The 22019-nt window shown below is 40.9% G+C and overlaps 2 protein-coding genes across 4 annotated transcripts; both read right to left on the reverse strand.

The window, feature by feature from the left end:
• Positions 1-358: 358 nt before the first annotated feature.
• On the reverse strand, positions 359-6888 carry LOC139455901 (uncharacterized). 3 transcript variants are annotated; one of them, XM_071237450.1, is made up of 6 exons: positions 6844-6888; positions 3568-3615; positions 2512-2673; positions 1859-2019; positions 751-797; positions 359-445 (listed from the first exon to the last, which is right to left on the reverse strand). In XM_071237450.1, the coding sequence occupies exons 2-6, from the start codon at positions 3609-3611 to the stop codon at positions 404-406; spliced, it is 456 nt and encodes a 151-aa protein (XP_071093551.1). In that variant the 5' UTR covers positions 3612-3615; positions 6844-6888; the 3' UTR covers positions 359-403. The 3 variants fall into 3 exon arrangements, with proteins under 3 accessions (XP_071093551.1, XP_071093550.1, XP_071093549.1); XM_071237449.1 differs by lacking the exon at positions 6844-6888 and adding an exon at positions 6752-6828; XM_071237448.1 differs by lacking the exon at positions 6844-6888 and adding an exon at positions 4281-4350.
• A 2236-nt stretch (positions 6889-9124) lies between these two features.
• On the reverse strand, positions 9125-17075 carry LOC139456567 (uncharacterized). Its single transcript, XM_071238353.1, has 6 exons — positions 16986-17075; positions 14006-14053; positions 13215-13363; positions 11328-11492; positions 10634-10680; positions 9125-9228 (listed from the first exon to the last, which is right to left on the reverse strand). Exons 2-6 carry the CDS (start codon positions 14047-14049, stop codon positions 9196-9198), a joined length of 438 nt encoding a protein of 145 aa, XP_071094454.1. The 5' UTR covers positions 14050-14053; positions 16986-17075; the 3' UTR covers positions 9125-9195.
• Between the last annotated feature and the right edge of the window lie 4944 nt (positions 17076-22019).

Genomic DNA, 22019 nt, shown 5'->3' on the forward strand with positions numbered 1-22019 from the left:
CAGGCAGATAGGTAGATAGACAGACAGGCAGACAGACAGAGAGACAGACATACAGATAGATAGATAGATAGATAAATAGATAGATAGATAGATCTATAGATAGATAGATAGATAGATAGATAGATAGATAGACAGACAAATTTACTTGTTAAAAGTCTTTCATTCAGGCCTCCCTCATTCAGTATTTCAAATACACCATGGTGGGTCAGCCCACCTGTCGCTTGATGCATAGCCATTTCCAACAGTGTACTGTACTTTTTACGAAAGATAATTATCATGCAATGATTTTATAAATAATTACAAGGTGTTGAATTCATACTAGTACTTGTAGGGAAAGTGTAAGAAACATGTTGACAAGTTGGTTTGAAACATTTATTTGTCAGAAGGCTACATGACGATCTTCTCAGACGGGAGCCTGGTGGGTCTGGACACACTCGTTGTAAGCCTGGAACAAGACCGGAAGTGAGTGAGTGTGTTAAAACTTAACGTCGCATCGGCATTATGTCAGCCATATGGCGACGAGAACAAATAAATATCTACCCAGTGAGTCATGAATACAAAGTTATATTGGAAACCAAATCTGTCAAACGTATTTGGGCACAAAAATATTATTCATACAGTATAAAATACGGGCTACATGCAAGACCGGAAGTGTTGGGCTTAAGACCCACCGATTTCGGCAGCTGTATATCATCATCGTCGTCGTCGTCGTCCTCGTTTATTATTATTATTATTATTATTATTACGTACGTTTTCCAGGAAAATGGTGAACTCCACGTCAGTGATCTTGCCGTCATCTGTAAAGGGAGACAACTATGTCATTCCTATTAATGCATAACATATTCATGACACCGTGGACCCTTGGACAGTTTGGGGCAGTCAGGTAGCCTCGTGGTTAAAGCCACGAGCACGGGTATTGTGCTGACAAACCTAGAAACATAATTGGGGCGAACCGGGATTCGAACCCACAATCATAGGTTTCTGGCGTGCCCAAGGGACACAACTCTGCACAGCGAATTGCGGCGCCTTAGACGAATGGGCCACCCGTGCCCCCTGTAGCTGAGACACACTGTATGTGGTCCTGGGTTTGGTGTCCATTCTTCGTCTGAAGATAAAATGTCCTTTGTGCACTTAAGGACATGTTTCTACGTATTTTTGTTATTAGGGTATTTGAAGTTTCATATTTTGAAGTACACTCTTTAAAAAAAGAAACTCACAGGTAGTATGTAGTTCACTGAACCTGACTACAAAAACAATCCGGTATATAGATTATATATTATGTTATTGGAAAATGTTGGTAGCCTGATATTCGACAAACGGTGCGTCAAAACGTAGCCATTGTCGATTTGCAATCATGTCTTTCACACTTGTTAAGAAAATGTCATGGAGGAAAACAAAAGCAAAATGCACGTGCCGAGGAGATGCAGAGCCGTGCTGCTGCCCGGGGCGGTCACACGAGATACTGAGTTCAGCGCAACCTTGTGGCTTTATGTGACATGACAATGAACAGTTTTCAATGCCTTTGTACAACGACAACATGTGACTATAGAGCTCCAAAATTTAATATTTGTATCTATGATATTAAATTAAATATATCGACTTTATTAGGTACAATAAATTTACAAAAAATCTACCTGTGTGTTGTTGTTTTTTTTAACAGTGTACATCATGAAACTTTAGGTGGTTTATATGAATTTAAAGGTTCCTAATTATTGCGTAATTTTATTGAATCAAAACACAATGGCGTCCGTGAAGGGGAGATAACTAATGAAAACTGTAAAACTGTACCGTTAAAACTGGGATAAAAAAACTAATTATCAAAGCCCTAATATATCACATCAAAATGCCCAGGACTCACGGTTGATGTCGACCTTGCCCTTCAGTCCCATCACGTCAAACAGGCCAAGGCTGTCGTCGCCGTTGGTGTCGAACTTGGTGAAGATGAAGGCGGCGAAATCGGGAGCGTCGTGGTAGGTGGCGTGCCATTGTGTAACAAACTCAGACTTGGAGATGGACAGACTACCTGTGAGAGAGAATCGGACGACTGTTAGTGAGAGAGTTGAAGGCCACTTTGAAGAGTATGTCGGTTGTATCATGTTTGTTTGTTTTTTTGTTTTTTAACGCCGCAATATTCCAGCTATATGACGGCGGTCTGTAAATAATCGAGTCAGGATCGGACAATCCAGTGATTGACATCATGAGCATCGATCCACGCAATTGGGATACGATGACATGCATCAACCAAGTCAGCGAGCCTGACCAACCGATCCTGTCAGTCGCCTCTTACGACAAGCATAGTCGTCTAACTACTATGTTAACTACTGTGGTGAACTCCACGAGCACTGGTATGGAGTTGACAACTCCATCAACACAGGGATGGTGCTAACACACCCAGGAACACGAGTATGGTGTTGACAAACCCATCAACACGGATATGGTGAAACGTTGAAAAACATGTCATGCGATTAAAATAGGTTCAACAAAGAATTTTCAATGTGTATTGAACATAACCTACCGTCGTGATCGAAGTTTGTAACGAACTCGTTGAGGATTTCCATGTCTTCGACGATGCCGTCATTGTTGGAGTCCATGTCTTTGAGTGCCTGTTGGACGACGACGTCGGCGGTGTGTTTCATGGTGTTGCTGTGGATGCACTTTGGGTTGCTCAGCTGGCTGCAAGAGTTTCATGGTGTTATACTTTAGCTTTACCAAGCCGGCTGGAAGAGTTACATGGTGTTATACTTTGGCTGTATCAAGCTCGCTGGAAGAGTTACACGATGTCATACTTTAGCTTTACCAAGCCGGCTGGAAGAGTTACATGGTGTTATACTTTGGTTGTATCAAGCTGGCTGGAAGAGTTACATGGTGTTATACTTTGGCTGTATCAAGCTCGCTGGAAGAGTTACATGGTGTTATACTTTAGCTTTACCAAGCCGGCTGGAAGAGTTAAATGGTGTTATACTTTGGTTGTATCAAGCTGGCTGGAAGAGTTACATGGTGTTATACTTTGGCTGTATCAAGCTGACTGGAAGAGTTACATGGTGTTATACTTTGGCTGTATCAAGCTGGCTGGAAGAGTTAAATGGTGTTATACTTTGGTTGTATCAAGCTGGCTGGAAGAGTTACAAAATGTTTTCCTTTGCTTGTATTAAGCTGTCTGGATGAATTTCACAATGATTTACTTTGGTTGTATTAAGCTGTCTGGAAGAGTTACATATCGTTTTACTTTAGTTGTATTATGCTGGCCGGAAGAGTTGAAATATGTTTTACTTTAGTTGTATTAAGCTGTCTGGAAGAGTTACACCATGTTTTAGTTTGGTTGTATCAAGCCTGCTGGAAGAGTGACAAAATGTTTTCCTTTGCTTGTAATAAGCTGGCTGGAGGAGTTACATAATGCTTTACTTTGGTTGTATTAATCTGAACGGAAGGTTTTGTTTGTGAGGGGCATAATGTTCAGCCGGTTGGGAGATGGCAGGATGGGCTACACTGCATGCATCAGCTGACTGGAAGAGGGACAGAACGTACCTCAACATACACAGTAATATGATATAAAGTTTCATAACCTACCCATAAGCCGCCGCGGCGAGAAGAAGGACTGCCAGTGATCGCATGATTCTGTAACACAAAAGAGAATACTGTATTTGATTCATATACAAAAGTCAATGATTAATAATGCTTCGTTATATGATATGGTGATGTTTAAAATCTGCCTGTACCATCTGAAAACCAAATAGTTACATTATTTGTACTTGTGCACCTATATCACATTGCTAATATAAAATTGACCTCTTGAAAAATTGAAATAGTACATGATACGTTATATATAGGGTATAGGACATTATGTTTTCGATTGGCATTGAAAAATTGGTAATGACGTTATCAATGACAACTTCTTGTCGTGACGTTACAAGGCCACGTCTTTTGGGCTTAACGTGGGTAGAAGGCCAAGACTGATGCAGATCTGAGACGTTTTCCTCTTATGATTAACATGTTGAGAGACTAAAGATCGTGACCGACCATTTGATAATATGTTGGGGTGGGGACTTTATTCGAAAAAATATATTGTCCCCGAAAACTCTTGAAAAAAACTGTGTTAGATTCAGACCGTTGAAAAAGAAGGAATTTCCTGCCACGAAAATTTAAGTTTTAAATAAGAAACATATCTGTTTTTGGCCCAATGGAAACCTAAAACACATTCTGGAAAATATCAGACATGTTCAAAGGACCCACATCTGGTCCAGCCTAGTTCTCTGGGTATGCTGCGTTGGCGCTAGACTAACCCAGGCAATGGCTGCACAATGGCGGCCTCCACTAGACAAACAAACATGGCGGTCATGTTATGACACATTGTACGGGGGATCCGGGCCACTGCTGTCACAAGTAGGCCATTCTAATCCCACAATGTCCTTGACCTCGCCACAGAAAACACAAACCCATCCCGGTTTTGCTAGACTGCAGATAGCTGGCTTATCAACCGTGTTTAGTGACTTCAATGTCACTAAGTCTTCCAGTGCAGCAAAGCAAGGACGTGATGTGAACAGTAGCAATTTTAGGTGGACATTAGTCTTCTTCTTTCATACACATGCAAATTTGGGGCTTTGACACGATAAAATACATGTTAGCTTTTTGGGGCGAAAGAGGCCGATAATTCATCCTTTTGTTTGGTTCGTTTATTTGAATATTTTTATGATTTTATAATGTACCAATTTCTTTGTAAGTCCCGATGATATATGTGTTATGCAGGCAACTGTGAATCTTATTTTCACATCTATTTTCAATAAATATTATACATCTCATCCATATTTGACTTGTAGCCTGATCATATGTACTTTATTAAACATGTTTAAATTCTAAACATGCTTAAAGGTGATAACAATCTAAATATGTTTATTTCGAATTCTAAACATATTTATACTGAACCTCAAAAGAAACGTCACCATGGATAGATATGTGAGAAACCTTTTTGTCCAAACACTGAAAACATACTTTGAGACATATCTAAAGGATGAAACTTGGCAAAACTGATCATAAAGGTTGAAATTAAAGTGTCAAATGTTCTTAAAGTGAAGCACAACACTAGTCTCTGAGAAAAGGGCATCACATGTCAGTATCTCGTGTGTCTGCCATGTGCATTGATGACTGCCGTGCAACGTCGATACATGGAATGGATGAGGCGGTTGATGAAGGCCATAGGCACTTGAGCCCACACTCTGAGGAACGCCTGACGCAGTTCAGCTGCAGTTGTCGGCCTTGGTCGGACGTTTTTCAGCCGTTTTTGAATCTCGTCCCACAGGTGCTCGCTCAATGGGATTTAAATCGGGACTGAGGGCAGGCCACTGCCTGGTTCTGATGCCATTCTGCTGGAGGAAGTCTCTTGCTGCTCTCGCAGTGTGGGCACGGGCGTTATCATGCTGAAACTCGTGGTTGCGGCGACGTGCCAAATGAGGTATGGCGTGTGGTCTCAAGACTTGATCAATGTACCGAGCTACTGTGAAACCATTTCCTCTCCCTGGGCCGATGTTCTGGAAGACTACAGGGCCTACCCTCTGTGTAAGACCAATTTCACACCACACCATGATGCTCGGACCACCCCACGAGTCCCTCTCAACAACACAAGCATCCGAATTACGTTCCCCAAGGCGTCGCCAGACTCTCTCTCCCTCCTTGCTATCTGCTGTTTAGATACAGTAACGGCTCTCGTCTGAGAAGATATTTACTAATCTTAAGCATCTTCTGGGAATCTGCCAGTCAGGATGGTTAATTCACTGTTTGCTGACCTAATGAAATTTGTAGAATTCACTAAACATTTTTCTGAGGGTGTGGAGAGGTAAGAGGGGTTCTATATATATGTTCAGTTTCTTATTACAATTTACAGGCGAGGAAAACAAGTTTATTGGCCGGATTTAAGTGTATCTTGAGAATATGTAAGTTTATTGTTTACCGACCTGGAGTACAGACACTGAGGTCACAAATACATAATTGAGTGTTTTATTACTGTTACCGACCTGGAGTATAGGTATTGGGGGTCATAAATAAATAATTGAGAGACTTATTAGCGACCTGGCGAACATGCACTGGGGTCGGAAATGCATAATTGAGTGTTTTGTTACTGTTTACCAACCTGGATTATAGCCATTGGGGTTATAAATAAATAATTGAGAGCCTTATTAGCGACCTGGCGAACAGGCACTGGGGTCGGAAATGCATAATTGAGTGTTTTATTACTGTTTACCGACCTGGAGTATAGCCATTGGGGGTAATAAACAAATGTAGGAGTGTCTTATTAGCGACCTGGCGAACAGGCACTGGGGTCGGAAATGCATAATTTAGTGTTTTGTTACAGGTTACCGACCTGGAGTATAGCCATTGGGGTTATAAATACATAATTGAGTGTCTTATTAGCAGCCTGGAGTACAGGCACTGAGGTCGGAAATGCATAACTACTCAAACCTTCCCTGGAACTAAACTTGGCTAAAGCAATCTTCAACAACCACCCAGAACACTAAGCAATCTACCCTAAATTCATGAGAGGGCAGGGGTGACCTAGTTATCTAAGGCGACATAATTTGCATTGCATAGTTGCATCCCTTAGTGGTGTCTGGATCCTATGACCATGTGTTAGAATCTCACAAAATGTTTTAACGTCTGGTATGACTCGGCCGTGTCACCAATGAAATAAACGTTTACGACATGCATCACGTTAGCCCCTCCTACCGTTAACGGACACACCCTTAAAGGATTTAAATATTACCCAAAACTGCGTAAAACTCGCTTCAAATCACGCCGCATGTTTACTAAACTACAGTGCAAAAACAACTTGCGACATTTTAACCTGTCACCTACCTGTTTCTGACAAGGTCTGTCTATCTCACTCTGGCCTGACCCCCAGGTTTATATACGGGGTCCCAGGTGACGCCTCCCACGGGGAAAGGTAGGCCTGAGACTTAACACAAGGCCGAGTTTCATTAATGATATCACCTGGTTCTTGTACAGTGTGATTGGGAATCTATAATTCGTTGATGTCCGACACGTAACGCAGGGTGAAGCAGATAGATATGTTTGATATGACCTGTATTCTAAAAGCGCTCACAACGTATGCTGCAATGTATGTTGTGATAATGTAATATTGCATTGTATACAACTATTGGTATATGTGATTGTTGTACTTTTAATTTAATCGGTTATCGAAATCAGTGGACATCATTTGAAATATGTATGTCAGCCAATCAGTGTTAGTCAGGATATACTAGTATATCATATTGCATTGTTTTCTGTAATGAAAGAAACTGATAAGCGATAATCAATATTTAATACTATTATACTAATTACGGTATTAATTTGCATAATATTACCAGCTGATTACGATCAAAATACACTGTATAAAGAAACTGAGTGAGTGAGTTTAACGCCGCTTTTAAAGTATTCCAGTTATATCACGGCGTGTCAGCTTAATGTGTGAGGAAAGCCCGAAGTGATGCAGGTCTCGGACGTTTACTACTTCGGTGAAACCCACGAGCACGGGTATGGTGCTGACAAACCTAGAAACATAATCGGGGCGAACCAGGATTCGAACCCACAATCATAGGTTTCTGGGGTGTCCAAGGGACGCAACTCTGCACAGCGAATCGCGGTGCCTTAGACGACTGGACCACCCATGCCCCGTATAAAGATAGTAATGAGGGGTCGGTTCTTTTAATCAATCCGTCAGAGAGTATGCATCCTTAACACGTGGATATATACTTCACGTTCAAAATTGGCGAAATGCGTTTTTTTTTAGTTACCGTAGAAATTCAGCGTGTGATCCTTGTAATCTTTTTTTTCTTCCGACTCCGAAATAATTCTCAAACTCTTTTTTTCACACCCATCATATGCATAGCATAAGAAACATTTTGGAGCCAAATAAAAGTGAGTTTTTGAATGATGGAGACGTTAAACTGATAGGAGGGACAATTTAAAAAGTAAACCAAGTGCAGTTCCGTTCAGGAAGAAAACGTGTTTCATGGAATGGAACAAAGAATACAGCTCTTGAAATATCTTCTAACCTTATTTTAGAACCTTATCCTACCTATTTGTTATTTAGTGAAGAATCCATGCCATGGTACATGGCAATCTACCTTACACTGTGACACGCACTTCTATCGTGTGAACCCCACTCAACAGGTGAGAGAGTTAGTATGGTTTTGCGCCACGTTCAGCAATATTCCAGCTAACGGCGGGGGGCATCAGAAATGGGTTTCACACATTGTACCCATGTCGGGAATCGAACCCAGGTCTTCGGCGTGACGAGCAAATGCTTTAACCACGAGGCTACCCGATCTCCCCAGCCATACAGGGGCTGCTTGTGTTGCGACGTCAGTCACGGCATCCAGCAGCATCGGCAACACTTGGCAACACTTTTTAGAAATGGGCGTTATAGATCTCCCCCGCCACCCACCACCGCACCACCGGTTTGATGCTACGCAAAAAAAATAAAACTAAGCGGTCATCTAATTAACACCGGGTGTCCAGAAAGTGCCGTGTACGTTAGTTCAATTCACATGCAACTTTTATAACATACCCGGGTCTCTGTGATTTGATATGAGCACCCGTGGGTATTACGGATAAGAATATATGCTCCATGCTTGTCATAAGAGGGACTAAATGCGTGGGTTGGTCAGGCTCGCTGACTTGATTGAATACATGCCATTGCATCCCATTGTGTGGATCGATGTTCATGTTGTCAATCACTGGTTTGTCTAGACGATATGTTTTATTATAAACAGGCTGCTGTCATACAGCTAGAATATTCCTGGTGTTAAACAACAAACACACTCAACAGCCTATTACAGGGAATGTGTCATTACACTAGAGTCAACGCGACGTAAATGACAACAATGTAATGACAATTAGCCATTAGCGGGACGGACAGCTTTATTCTACGATCGTCTTCCTAGCACTCCATCCGGAAGTGGTTACTCGGGACGGTGGTGCGTGACCTCACACTCGTTGTACGCCTGAAACGGAAGTAGTTGGGTAACCATGGTAACCACATGGGATACTATTTTCCACAAGAACCAATGACCACACAAGACTAGGGACTGTGCAGTCTTAGCATTTCCTTTCAACGAATAACACGAATACGGAATCACGAAATATGTGTTTATTTTGTAAGTCACAACATCATATGATTAGAACTGAACCGGATGTTCTGCCAGATTAGCCGTGCGTCTGCACACACTCGTTGTAGGCCTGCAAATGAAAAGAAAGTGTAGCCATGACAACCTCGCACACTGCCTATCCAACCGAATATGATAAAACATGGCCCCTGAATATATCTAATTAATTCAAAGGGGTGACTATTGCGTGGATCGATGCTCATGATGTCAATCACTGGATTTTCTGAACCAGACTCGATTATTTACAGACGGCCCTTATATAGCCTGAATATTGCTGAGTGCAGCGTTAAACAAGAACCAACCAACCACCCAACCAACCAACCAACCAACCAAACAACCAAACAAACAAACAAACAAACAAACACATATTACGAATATCACAGCCACTGCTATAAACTGCCGGGAACAGAAAATATGCACCCATGTGTGATGGTGTCTAAAATGAAACGAACACGAAATTATTGTTCGATGCTGATGTATTTTATGTGTGTATCATAGTTGTTTTTTGGACCCTAGGTTTGCAGTGTTTCGGAGACTTTTTTCAGCATAGTATTTGTTTGCCAATTTTTCATACTTTTTTTTTCACACCTATTAATAAAGAAGTCTGCCATTTCTTATGCCGAGGGTTGAGAGTTCAGGTTGTGGGATACAGGGCATCGCATATCTCCACGTCTAATCGAGCAACGTGTTACTCGCATGTCAGTATTGCTTCCTTGCATCACTATACTGTCCATTTTCATACTTATAATCAATATATTGCTATCAGGCCGTTACGGGGATCTCTTCCTTGTAGTGTATTGGATCTCTTTATTGTAAATGCAAGGATCTCTATGTTGGAGTGGAGCTGATCTCTACGTTGTGGTTTAGTTTATCTGTACGTAGGGTTGAAGGGATCTCTACGTTGATGCGGAGGGGATCACTATGTTGAAGTTTCGTGGATCTCTACGCTGGAGTTGTGGGGATCTCTACGTTAGAGTTAAGTGGAACTCTACGCTGGAGTTAAGATATCTCTATGCTGGAGTTTCAGGGATCTCTACGTTGGAACGGAGGGGATCTCTACGTTGGAGTTGCGGGGATCTCTACGTTGGCGTTAAGTGGATCTCTACGTTGGGGCTTTGTGGATCTCTACGTTGGAGTTAAGTTGATCTACTTTGGAGTTTAGTGGATCTCTACGTTGGAGTTGTGGGGATCTCTACTTTGGAGTTGCGGGGATCTCTACGTTGGTGTTAAGTGGATCTCAACGTTGGGGCTTTGTGGATCTCTACGTTGGAGTTAAGTTGATCTACTTTGGAGCTTAGTGGATCTCTACGCTGGAGTTGTGGGGATCTCTACGTTTGAATTGTGGGGATCTCTATGTTTGAGTGGAGGAGATCTCTTCGTTGGAGTGGAGTGGATCTCTGTGATTGACAAGGCTCTCTAAGTTTGACAGCCCTGAGAGGGACAGGGATGAAAGTTCGCATAAGGTAACTGCAGCTTACATGTGTCAGGAAGATGGTGAACTCCACATCCGTGATCTTGCCGTCATCTGTAGACAGATAAGTGGATATAATTACCAAACACGTTCAGATTGAGACACAACTAACTAACACGTGCAGATTGAGATTCAACTAACTAACACGTGCAGGTTGAGACACAACTAACAACCACGTGTAGACTGAGATTCAACTTACTAACACGTGTAAATTGAGATACAACTGACAAACACGTGTACATTGACACACATTCAACGAACAAACACGTGTAGATTGAGATACAACTAAATAACATGTGTAAATTGAGACACAACTAACAACCACGTGTACATTGACATTCAACGAACAAACACGTGTAGATTGAGATACAACTAAATAACATGTGTAAATTGAGACACAACTAACAACCACGTGTAGACTGAGATTCAACTAACTAACACGTGTAGATTGAGATATAGCTGACAAACACGTGTAAATTGATATTTAACTAACAAACACCTGTAGATTGAGATACAACTAATAAACACGTGTAGAATGAGATACAACTTACAAACACGTGTAGATTGAGACACAACTAACACCATCTTGAATAGTAATCACTGTTATTTTAATAAAGAACAAACTAAATACGTATAAAATGTAAATCCTAAAGAGAATTTTTCCTGAATTCCCATCCCTGGACACGGCCAACAACACTTACGGTTAGTGTCAACCTTGCTCTTCAGCCCTGATACGTCAAAGAGGCCAAGACTTCCGTCGCCGTTGGTGTCAAACTTGGTGAAGATGAAGGCGGCGAAGTCAGGGCTGTCGTGGTAGGTGGCGCTCCACTGTTTAACAAACTCAGCTCTCGAGATGGACAGACTACCTGTGTCACAGAATCAGACGATTTTAAAGTTCTGTACAGAAAAACGACAACAAATCGTTGATGTTACCCTGGCTGCGGCAAGAAGGTTTGAACCCTTGAATCCTTCAAATAATCGACAGCCTGTGTCCTATAAACAACATTATTCGGGTTGTCTCGGCTTATTCCGTCATCTATATTGTAACTCGGGACGCAGCGAGTAGGGGGATATTGCATAACATCAATGAAGTTCGTGCTAAACAATATAAACATCCACTGTCAATTCAAGGACATAACCAGTCTAGATTATCCACCGAAACAGATTCCATTTGGCGTCAAGGGCAGAACAGCTGTGAACAACTTGGGAACAACCTTAATGTGAAAGTCAAGCCTGACGCCATACTTTTTTGTGAAAATACTTTTTTGTTTGGTTTTACGCCGCTTTTAGCAATATTCCAGCAATATCACGGCGGGGGACACCAGAAATGGGCTTCACACATTGTACCCATGTGTCGGTATTCGAACCCGGATCTTCGGCGTGACGAGCGAACGCTTTACCCACTAGGCTACCCGACCGCCCCTTTCGTGACAGTGATAGTCACACGAACTAGTGAAACTGGTGAACCCAAACATGCAGGCCATGATGACCTAGGGCATTAGGAAAGATGATAAGGATGATGTTATTGGATCTACACACTACACTACAAGCTGTGATGTTATTGGAACTACACACAACACTACAATCAGCTGTGATTGGATTGGATCTACACACTACACTACAAGCTGTGATGTTATTGGATCTACACACTACACTACAAGCTGTGATGTTATTGGAACTACACACTACACTACAAGCTGTGATGTTATTTAAACTACACACTACACTACAAGCTGTGATGTTATTGGAACTGCACACTACACTACAAGCTGTGATGTTATTTAAACTACACACTACACTACAAGCTGTGATGTTATTGAAACTACACACTACACTACAATATGTGATGTTATTGGAACTGCACACTACACTACAAGCTGTGATGTTATTTAAACTACACACTACACTACAAGCTGTGATGTTATTGGATCTACACACTACACTACAAGATGTGATGTTATTGAAACTACACACTACACTACAAGCTGTGATGTTATTGAAACTACACACTACACTACAATATGTGATGTTATTGGAACTACACACTACACTACAAGCTGTGATGTTATTGGAACTGCACACTACACTACAAGCTGTGATGTTATTTAAACTACACACTACACTACAAGCTGTGATGTTATTGGATCTACACACTACACTACCATCAGCTGTGATGTTATTGGAACTACACACTACACTACAATATGTGATGTTAATGGAACTACACTCTAACATACAAGCTGTGATGTTATTGGATCTACACATTACACTACAAGCTGTGGATGATGTATGTGAACGCCGATCTATATAATGCTACAGGAATATCATAGGGTTTTAAAGAATTCACCAGGAAACTGAGGTGGAACGAATACATAGTGTCTGATTTCTAAAATAATCTGGGGCGGTCGGGTAGCCTAGTGGTTAAAGCGTTCGCTCGTCACGCCGAAGACCCGGGTTCGATTCCCGACATGGGTACAATGTGTGAAGCCCATTTCTGGTATCCCCCGCCGTGATATTGCTGGAATATTGCTAAAAGCGGCGGAAACACATAGTCACTCACTCACTCACTCACTCTAAAATAACCTCACCGTCGTGATCGAAATTGGAGACAAACTCGTTGAGGATTTCCATGTCGGTAACAATGCCGTCGCCGTTCTGGTCCATGTCGTTGAGGGCCCTGAGAATGACCATGTCGGCGGTGTGCGACATAGCGTTGGAGTGTATACACTTTTCCTGGCTGAATGACAAGGACAGTGGATATCCCGGTAGCCAGTAAACACAAGGAATAAACAGTGGACACCCGTTTCTCTACCTGGTAGTCAGTAAACACAGGAATGGACAGTGGACACCCGTTTCTCTACCTGGTAGTCAGTATACACAGGAATGGACAGTGGACACCCGTTTCTCTACCTGGTAGTCAGTAAACACAGGAATGGACAGTGGACACCCGTTTCTCTACCTGGTAGACAGTAAACACAAGAATGGACAGTGGACACCCATTTCTCTACCTGGTAGACAGTAAACACAGGAATGGACAGTGGACACCCGTTTCTCTACCTGGTAGACAGTAAACATAAGAATGGACAGTGGACACCCATTTCTCTACCTGGTAGACAGTAAACAAAGGAATGGACAGTGGACACCCGTTTCTCTACCTGGTAGACAGTAAACACAAGAATGGACAGTGGACACCCCTCCACACACACACACGCACGCACGCACGCACGCACGCACGCACGCACGCACGCACGCACGCACGCACGCACACACACACACACACACACCACCACCCTACCCCAACACACCCCACATACTCTATTATAAATGACCCTCCCCTTACCTATGAGCCCAAACGGCAAGGAAAAAGACTTCGACTTACCCATAAGCCACTGCGGCAAGAAGAAGGACTGCGAGTGCTAACATGCTGCTGTCGAAAGCGAAATACAAACGTTGCTTTCAAATCCGAAACATCTTGATTTCACAATAATCATAACACGAATCATTTCAGCACATTGCTCCTCATATATTAATAACAGAATGAAAGGTTCTCGTCCCCTCGCGAATGAATAATATAAATCCTGCACGACGATTTGTCAATTTACAAAAATCTAAAAAAGCTATTTGTTTGTTGTTTAACGCCACACTCAGCTATATTCCCACTATATGACGGCGGACTGTAATTAATCAAGTCTGGACCAGACAATCCAGTGATTGACATCACGAGGATCGATCCACGCAATTGAGATGTGATGACTTGCATCAAACCAAGTCAGCGACCACTCGATCGGATCTCGATAAGAGTAAGCATGAAGGTTACAATTAATAAGTAACCCTGGTGATTTTGACTACCGTTTACTTAAAATATTTTCTTTGTCTGATATAAGTATAATATAAAAGTGTAAGAACCTTCGACACACACAATGGTCAGGCCGCGGGAGCTTCAGTTCAATAAAATAAACGCGTATCGCTATTTTCTCGCGTTGTAAAGCATCATAATAATTACAATAAACTCCAAATTGAGCTTCCCATTAAACAAAAAGTTTTATATAAAGGATATTAAATGATACATGTCACTTTCATGTCTCATTGTGCAAAAAATACCCTTCGATGAAAGTACAGTCTGAGTTTTACTTAATTAGTCAACTCGCGCCGGTGATATGTTCTATGTAAACATATTAAAGATACTAAAGATACCACCTTTCTGGGGACACCTGGTATCATCACTATTTGCTAGTGATTCATAAACACATGCTCATGATATAATCGACTCTACTTTTAGCAGATATTTCTTATAAACCTGAAAAGTGTTTTGTCACTTTTATTTAAAAATTATTACAATTGGTAAAAAATAAAGAGCTTTTAGAAAACTGTATGTAACATTTCCAAAAGAAATAATTATTTTCTTTACAAAAAGTAATAAAAATTAAAACAAAATACTTGAATGAGACCTATTGTTCAGATGATGAAACGAGAGCAGTGATGGCGATCGTAAAATGTATAATACTCAACAGAAGTTAAAAAAACATCATGTCATTATGGGGTGACAGAATAACTGCAGTCACATGAAACATCTTGTAATGGCATGACAGATAAACTGCAGTCACATGAAACATCTTGTAATGGCATGACAGATAAACTGCAGTCACATGAAACATCCTGTAATGGCATGAAAGATTAACTGCAGTCACATGAAACATCTTGTAATGGCATGACAGATTAACTGCCGTCACATGAAACATCTTGTAATGCGTGACAGATAAACTGCAGTCATATGAAACATCTTGTAATGGCATGACAGATAAACTGCAGTCATATGACACATCTTGTAATGGCATGACAGATAAACTGCAGTCACATGAAACATCTTGTAATGGCATGACAGATAAACTGCAGTCACATGAAACATCCTGTGATGGCATGAAAGATTAACTGCAGTCACATGAAACATCTTGTAATGGCATGACAGATTAACTGCCGTCACATGAAACATCTTGTAATGCGTGACAGATAAACTGCAGTCACATGAAACATCTTGTAATGGCATGACAGATAAACTGCAGTCATATGAAACATCTTGTAATGGCATGACAGATAAACTGCAGTCACATGAAACATCTTGTAATGGCATGACAGATAAACTGCAGTCATATGAAACATCTTGTAATGGCATGACAGATAAACTGCAGTCATATGAAACATCTTGTAATGGCATGACAGATAAACTGCGGTCACATGAAACATCTTGTAATGGCATGACAGATAAACTGCAGTCACATGAAACATCTTGTAATGGCATGAAAGATTAACTGCAGTCACATGAAACATCTTGTAATGGCATGAAAGATTAACTGCAGTCACATGAAACATCTTGTAATGGCATGACAGATAAACTGCAGTCACATGAAACATCTTGTAATGGCATGACAGATAAACTGCAGTCACATGAAACATCTTGTAATGGCATGACAGATAAACTGCAGTCATATGAAACATCTTGTAATGCGTGACAGATAAACTGCAGTCACATGAAATATCTTGTAATGGCATGACAGATTAACTGCAGTCATATGAAGCATCTTGTAATGGCATGACAGATTTACTTTAGTCATATGAAATCTTATGTTCTGTAACTTCTTTTGAGTAGTATACTTGGTGAAACCTCTTCATTGAACATATTGTAGTTCTAGCAGACAACTGAGTTCCTTATAAGTCGAATTGATATGTTATACTTTTCTGTACTTAAGCACCAAGAATTGGTTGTGTATGTCACACACAAACGGCAGAGCCACCCATCAACATAGCCGGATGAAAAATATCGATGACAAGTTATGACTACACTAGTGGAAGCATTGGTTTAAGTAATCAAATGCACGAATACAGTTATCTATTAACGTTTAAGTAGTTCCTTCTGAAATACATATGTTTGACATGTGTGTTATCTAAAAATATGAATATCAGACTGTAAACACTGGCTAAAAACATTTGCCGAACCATGTAGATGGCGAAACGATTAGGTTTTGACATTCAGAGACTGAATAAAACAATAAAATTGCATTAGGTTTTACTTTAAAAAGTGTTTGCTGGTTATGCTGCATATTTGAAAAAAGTATGCGACAAAAATGTTTCTAAATAAAACCCCAGACCTCTCTACCCAGAATAATAATTCATTACATCTAAATCCGTTACTACGTCGGCGTTAATTGCCGAAAATGATCCCAGGTTATCGTTTCATTGATGACCCATGGTCGCTGCTGTCTCTGTATCACCTCATCCATGTCGAACCTTGCCAACTGTTGAATCACCCTGTTTGATCTAACAACTGAACTATGTTCTACCTGATAAACACAACGCTGACTTACCTGTGTGTGTGTGTGTGTGCAAGAATGGAGTGTGCATGCTCCGCAGTATTGGCAGGGTGTTTTATAGACTCGATCAGCTGTTTGGTCACACACGCAAGGAGGTATGGGAGCGACTGGGAGACAACAATCTGATGTACACAATCTGACGCGCTTTCACCTATATTTTAAAATTTGAAAGTGATTATTTTACCTGACATGTTAGAAACTGGAATTTTCTCCTCAGAATAACAGTGTGTAATGTTAAAAGGTGTATTGGGTGTTCATGTTTGCATCTGAATTTATTCTGGGCATCTGTTGACCTGAATACATTTTTTATGGACGTTTCAAAAACTACTTCTTGCTCCTTCACCAGCATTCGCCTGATGAAGAAACAAGAAGTAGCTCTGGACCTCGTGACAAGGAATGAAAGAAGTTGCTATCCATAAAATAGTTTTAAAATAATCATGTTCTGAATGCTTATCAAAGACCTCATCTCATGACCTGCTCACCGACTTCTTTTAACAATCAAGGACGCTTCAGCGGGGCCCCTCGGCTGCTCTTGGACAGTTTGCTGAGCATGCGCCCGCGACCCTGTTTTCGTTGGTCAAGTGCAAACCCCTACGGGTACCTAAGAAACTTCAAACTCTAATTCAGTGGTCATATTTTTGATCTTAAAGGCTGCTAAGCAACATTTCTAGCCCTACGTCAGTGGTCATGTGTCAGACCCTTCAGGTTTCCAAAGGATGCTTCAGGTTTCTAAGCAACTTTCCATGCTCTGCTTCACTGGTCATGTTAACAACACAAAAGGTTGCCAGGGGACACCAATAGGTTGCTAAAGACCACTCCGAGATTTGCTTCAATAGGTCATGTCCATGGGTAATGGTTATGAGTACTTTAAGCATCAGAATCGCTGTGCAGAGTTGCGTCCCTTGGGCACGCCCGAAACCTATGATTGTGGGTTCGAATCCCGGTTCGCCCCGATTATGTTTCGAGGTTTGTCAGCACCATACTCGTGCTCGTGGGTTTCACCTGCATCACCTGCATCACTTCGGCTTTCCTCCCACATTAAGCTGACACGCCGTGATATAACTGGAATACTGTTAAAAGCGGCGTTAAACCCAACTCACTCACTCACTCACTCTTTAAGCATCAGCACGAGGTCCAGGTCTGTTACAGACATAATGTTCATATATTCGCTAGAGAATCACCAAGAGGGCCGTTTCAGTGGTAATTTTGAGATATTAGCTAAACATCACCACGAAATTTGTTTTAGCGGTAATGTGTATATATTTGCTAAGCACCACCACGAGGTCTTTTGACAAAGCAAGATTCAAAAACTTCAGCTGGCATTAGATGTGTTACCCTAAGGGTCGCAATGATATAGAATTCTGCTTCTTTGTGAGAAGAAGGACGTGGGTGGACCAATCGCCGCGATGCGCAGAGTTGCGTCCCTTAGCCGCGCCAGAAACCTATGATCTAAACTGGCTTCACTCTTTGTTCGCGCAACAAACGTAGCGCTTTTGTGGTATAACTCTTCTCCATATGCGGCTATAGTTTGGATGCGTAGCGTAGTTTCGTCCAATCGCAGCCTACCAGAAATCGACCAACGCCTGCCCTTCGTTTAGGTTGACGGAGCCCAGTCAATGATCGAATCCTGGTAATACTTCTTCATTTGTCAGTACCATACACTTTGGATGCGCGGGGAGGGGGTGGTGTGATGTGCGTGTCAAGTGTGAGGGCATTGGTTTGTTAGATTCTGACTCAGTATCTTAGTATCATCATCAGAGGTTGAGTGCTGTCGATTTATAATAATTTCTTTGGAGATAATATTCGGAAACATTGTGCCTCTAGTTTGAAAAAAACTTTCTGAGCGATGGAGATGTTAGAAATGTTCTGACGATTATGTGTTGGGCAAAAACTTGTATTTCAATAAACATTGTATGTCTTTAAGAAATGACCGAAAAAACATTCTGTTCCAGTGCTCCTCACCTAAATTTAAGTGACATGAATTATCTTACAGCACACATGCTGTTAGGCGTCAGATTGCTGACCTAATTTAAATATTTTCTCTAAGAGCTAGCACACTTTTGATTATGTGTAAGAGGCCACAGTGTTTGAAGGGTGTTTCTGAACCAAGATATACTATTTGCAAGACAAAAATGTCTCAATCAAATAATGGACCGCCTACGTGACCTAGTGGCAGTGCGTCCGCCCGGAGAGCGGAAAGTCCGGGGTTCGATCCCCCGTCATACCAAAAGACGTTAAAGGATGGTGCTTGTTGTTGGATGGTGGAAATGAAAAACCCCCTGTTTTGCTGGATTTAATAATCGACACAAAGCATTACGTAGATGTAAATACGAAATAACAAAACAACTGGAAAAGTACTAGTCTGGATTTGCTAGTTTTATCTCAGTGCTCAATACAAAATGTACTTTACAGGAGGTAATTTGTAGGCACTTTCAACATTCAAAAATAAACCTAAGTCTAAATTGACATGGCAGAAACAGGCTATAGGCATTATGCAAATTAGCCTGGAAAAAAGGTATCAAAACAACAACAAAAATAACAGCTATGTTTACCTACATAATAATGATGACATGTAAGTTGTTGTTTGAGAAGGGAATATGTTACGTTTACGTTCTGATATTTTGACGATGATTCACTATCCCACAATGCCACTCACAAATCACTAACCACTGACAAATCACATGCACGTGGATTTCAAGCACCTGTTTTCACCTGTCGTCAAGGTGTCATAGGTCATGGACATTCACCTTGATCTAACACCTGGTTATGCTCAGTTTCACAATAGTCTGTTTTGTTCATATTTTTACACACTTTTACCTGTAAAAAGAAATAAAAACATTTGATACGCTGTATTTGTGCAATGCCCAATTAGTACTAATTGAGTTGTTTGAATATTTATATATTTTGTATATTAACTGCATTTATTTAAACTCTGAGATCGAAAAAACATTTTTTTTTTCATTCCCGTGAGTACTTAAATACAAGCAGCCACACACACGTTCATGCTATATAAGTGCAATAATCTTGGACGCGACGTTAAACCCCATTTCACCTCACATCTGTCAAATATTGAGATAAATGTAGAAATGTAGAAAACGTCAACGCCAGAGAAAAATCGGCCTCGATTATCGAAACAGTTTCCATTCAGCGTAAAAGGCAAACTAGCGGTGAAAATCATATGAATGGATCACTGAAAATCAGTGATGACACCAGGTGTTCGCAAAAAAGGGTAAGCACCTACCGGTCGCTCTCGCCACGCAAACAATTTGAATTAAAAGTGAGTGTGTGTTTGTTGTTGACGCCGCACGGCAGTAGTTCTGTCATATAGGACGGCGACCTGGAAACAATCGAGTCTCGACCAGACAATCAAGTGACACGATAGTGCATTACTGACTTTGTTGAAAATATAACGCTATATTAATTTTGAACGTCTAATGCGTACACCTGCAGAAAAGGAATCACTCCACTGAAAAACCAAGGCTCCTCCATATTCTAGTGTCCATTAAACGTGGGTTTAGGAGGATTTTAGTGTTGAATCACCCGAGAATTGCATCTCGCAACTCAAACTTAAAATACATTTTGTTGTTAAAGATTTGTTAGGGAAATATGATATTAGTATTAGTATTTCCCGAACACCTGGTATCATCACCATTTGATAATAGCTCATAAACATATGTTCATGCCATAGTATGAATTGTACAATTGATTCTGTTCACAGTAGAATTTTCTTAGGATTATAAAAATGTATTTTGTCGTTTTCATTTGCATTTTTCAGTAAAATGACTGTTGTGATTCTGCTGTGACTTTAGCTTTATATCGATATTGTTTTGTGAGGAGATGTTCCTCTCCAAAGTTGGTTGTTTTCACAACACGATTACCTTTCTTGAATTCCTCTTCCATTGCGGGATGGTTGGGAAGATTCAAAATCAGTGGCCATGGTTAGCCAAGGGCCTTGTCAATGATCTGAATCCATGTTCAGATGAAGAAGCTGACACAAGACTCTTTTTTGCACATGTCTCCTGCTGCCAGGTATGGGTCATGATAGGATTTTGATTCCTGCAGTAGATACTGATGTCACTGTCCTGTCCATTGCATTGTTTGACAGAATAGATGTGTCTCACGCTTTTTGAACTGGCACACAATTCACATGTCCTTGTCGGATTCCACGGACCAGAGAAACCCTGTCACTTCCAGCTTTACTGGCTGTGGGCAGACATCTTTCTTTGTGGGAAAAGGCTAACATAAAAACAGCTCAGGAACCATCGAATGTGTATGACGAAGCAACCAAGGCTTTGGTGATGTACCAACCAAACAGGATGGGAAGAACATGATGTCAGTCATTCAGCGTTTTGTGTGTGGTATTAATGAATGATTGGGTCAGTATAAAAGTCGATGAGGCACGCAAAGACTTACTTAGTAAGAAAGGTAGAGCAATTGATTCCATCCCTCCCACATCAGCTGCTATGGACCAACGTGTAAAAAAAGCTGCATTTCATGCTGGCCACTGTTGGAGCCGAAGTCTGGAGGCCGAAACAGACCTATTTACACCTACTGAGTGGAGATCAGTAGCACACGGCTATGAGTCTTTGTGGGCTACACTACCACAAGCTTCTAAGTCATGCCAAGAGCTTCTGAATATAGTTGTAAGTGTGAGAGGGGTTGCAGAGCTAGGTGTGACTGTTATGGCACATGTAATTGGTACAATACTTTGCACATGTGGTGGCAACTGTGGTCACATTTAATTGTCCCTAACCAACCAAAATTATTAGCCATTTATGGTATATTTAAAAAAAATACAAATTTATTTTTTTAAATATCATGTTGTTGTCGTAGTATTCACCATATGAGTACACAATATTGATATAGTTAATTAGCCTTCATGAAGTAGGAAATGCATATTTTTATATTTTGTTCACATTTCAGTTAACCTAAATCAAGATAGATTATCAATTATGATAAAATATTTACATTACACATGTCATGGTTGGTAAATACATTCCAAAATATTCATTTTTCTTTATATATATC

The sequence above is a fragment of the Haliotis cracherodii genome, unplaced genomic scaffold (assembly GCF_022045235.1).
Source record: "Haliotis cracherodii isolate W230 unplaced genomic scaffold, xgHalCrac1.p SCAF_11, whole genome shotgun sequence".
NCBI classification, from domain to species: domain Eukaryota; kingdom Metazoa; phylum Mollusca; class Gastropoda; order Lepetellida; family Haliotidae; genus Haliotis; species Haliotis cracherodii.